General features: G+C 45.2%; 1 protein-coding gene across 2 annotated transcripts in view; it reads left to right on the forward strand.

The window, feature by feature from the left end:
* The window catches only part of vegfc (vascular endothelial growth factor c), a 17,405-nt gene continuing 15,904 nt past the window's right edge, over window positions 1-1,501 (forward strand). For both annotated transcript variants that reach the window (XM_011612341.2, XM_011612342.2), the window contains exon 1: window positions 1-524. In XM_011612341.2, the coding sequence (XP_011610643.1) occupies window positions 393-524 (132 nt within the window). In that variant the 5' untranslated portion in view covers window positions 1-392. The remainder of the gene's footprint in view (window positions 525-1,501) is intronic.

Genomic DNA, 1,501 nt, shown 5'->3' on the forward strand with positions numbered 1-1,501 from the left:
CACACACACACACACACACACACATACACACGTTCGATCACAGTGGGTGTCCTTATTCTTTACAATTAGTGAACCCTTTTGTTTCGCTTTAATGGGAGCGGGAGCGTTTTATTTTGAAGGCCTTTGGCGCGTTTCCGGTAATTGTCGCGTTAATGGCATAATTGACCGGCGGGTCTGACTCTCACTTCTGAGCTCTCATTAAATGTTCACGTCGTGTTGTGGCGCACCGATTCAGAAGATCAGCACTGGACCCTGACTGGATCCGGGGGGAGAGAGAGCGAGAGAGACAGGGAGAGAGGGAGAGAGAGAGAGAGCGTGCGTGTGTGTGAGAGAGAGTTCTTTTAAGCCCTAATTTTTCTGGCCCACAGTGGCTGAACAAGTGATTAACCACCATGCACCTACTGGGAATATGTGTACTGCTGGTCTTCCTGCTCTTCACCAACCTCGCCAGCGACTTTAGCCGCAGCGACGATTATTACTACGATTATTACTACGAGCAGGAGCGCACGGACGAGCCGGTGAGGGTGAGTACAGAGGGGATCGGTTCCGTTAGGAGAACCGGCAACCGCCGGGATCACTTCGGGGCTCCATTCATCAGAAACGAATTTTAAAAAAATGACATTTAAAAGACTGCTTCGCCCAGGTGGGGAGAGAGAGGGTTTATGGCGCAGAGAGCACCACGTGACCAGATTCCCTAAAAGTGCGGCACAACTTTGTTTAAATAGTTTGGAGCGTTGTTTGTCCGAGCAAACGGACGTTACTTCATGATTTAAAGGGCATTTTAAGAAAGAAAATGTATTTCTGCCGCTGGATGCATATAATAATATTCCCGGTCTGCTCTCATGTGATATTCTGGTATCAGGAGCCACAGGCGGGTCCAGGTGCAGCAGACCTCTTAGATATAGTCCCTGTGGTGCCCCGGAGCCCCCCGGGGTAGTCAGGAGCATCACACTACCTGACAGCCAGATGTTTAAGTGATGCGCTCAGACTCATGCACGTCATTTTATCTATTACAGCAGTTTGATATTTTTAGATCACAGAAGTGGACCAGAATGTTCCAGGAGGCTTAATTAGATCTAAATCTAAGTTTTGGGTTTTCTTCCCTCTGTTTTGACTTTATTTTAGAGAAGTTCATTGTCTGTGGCAAAATGTTGAAGCCATTTCAAACTTGTAATAATGTAATATACAGTATATACAGTACACACTATTTACCTTTCATTTATCTAAAACAACATTTCCCATAAACCCTCACTTGTGTGTTTTTAAGTGTTCTTCAGAACATTTTTAAACAGCTGCTTTGAGGACAAAAATTGGAAGTACTGGACATCATTATTCACAGAGGTTCAAGTGTGTGTGTGTGTGTGTGTGCGTGTGTGTGAGAGAGAGAGAAAGAATGTTAGTCACACCATCGGCCACCCAAATCAGAACCCTGTGTGAGTGTGTTTCTCTCACAAATGACCATAATTCCATCTTTCTTCTGATCCTTTTTCTGCTTTATTCT

The sequence above is a fragment of the Takifugu rubripes genome, chromosome 17 (genome assembly GCF_901000725.2).
Source record: "Takifugu rubripes chromosome 17, fTakRub1.2, whole genome shotgun sequence".
Classification (NCBI taxonomy): Eukaryota; Metazoa; Chordata; class Actinopteri; order Tetraodontiformes; family Tetraodontidae; genus Takifugu; species Takifugu rubripes.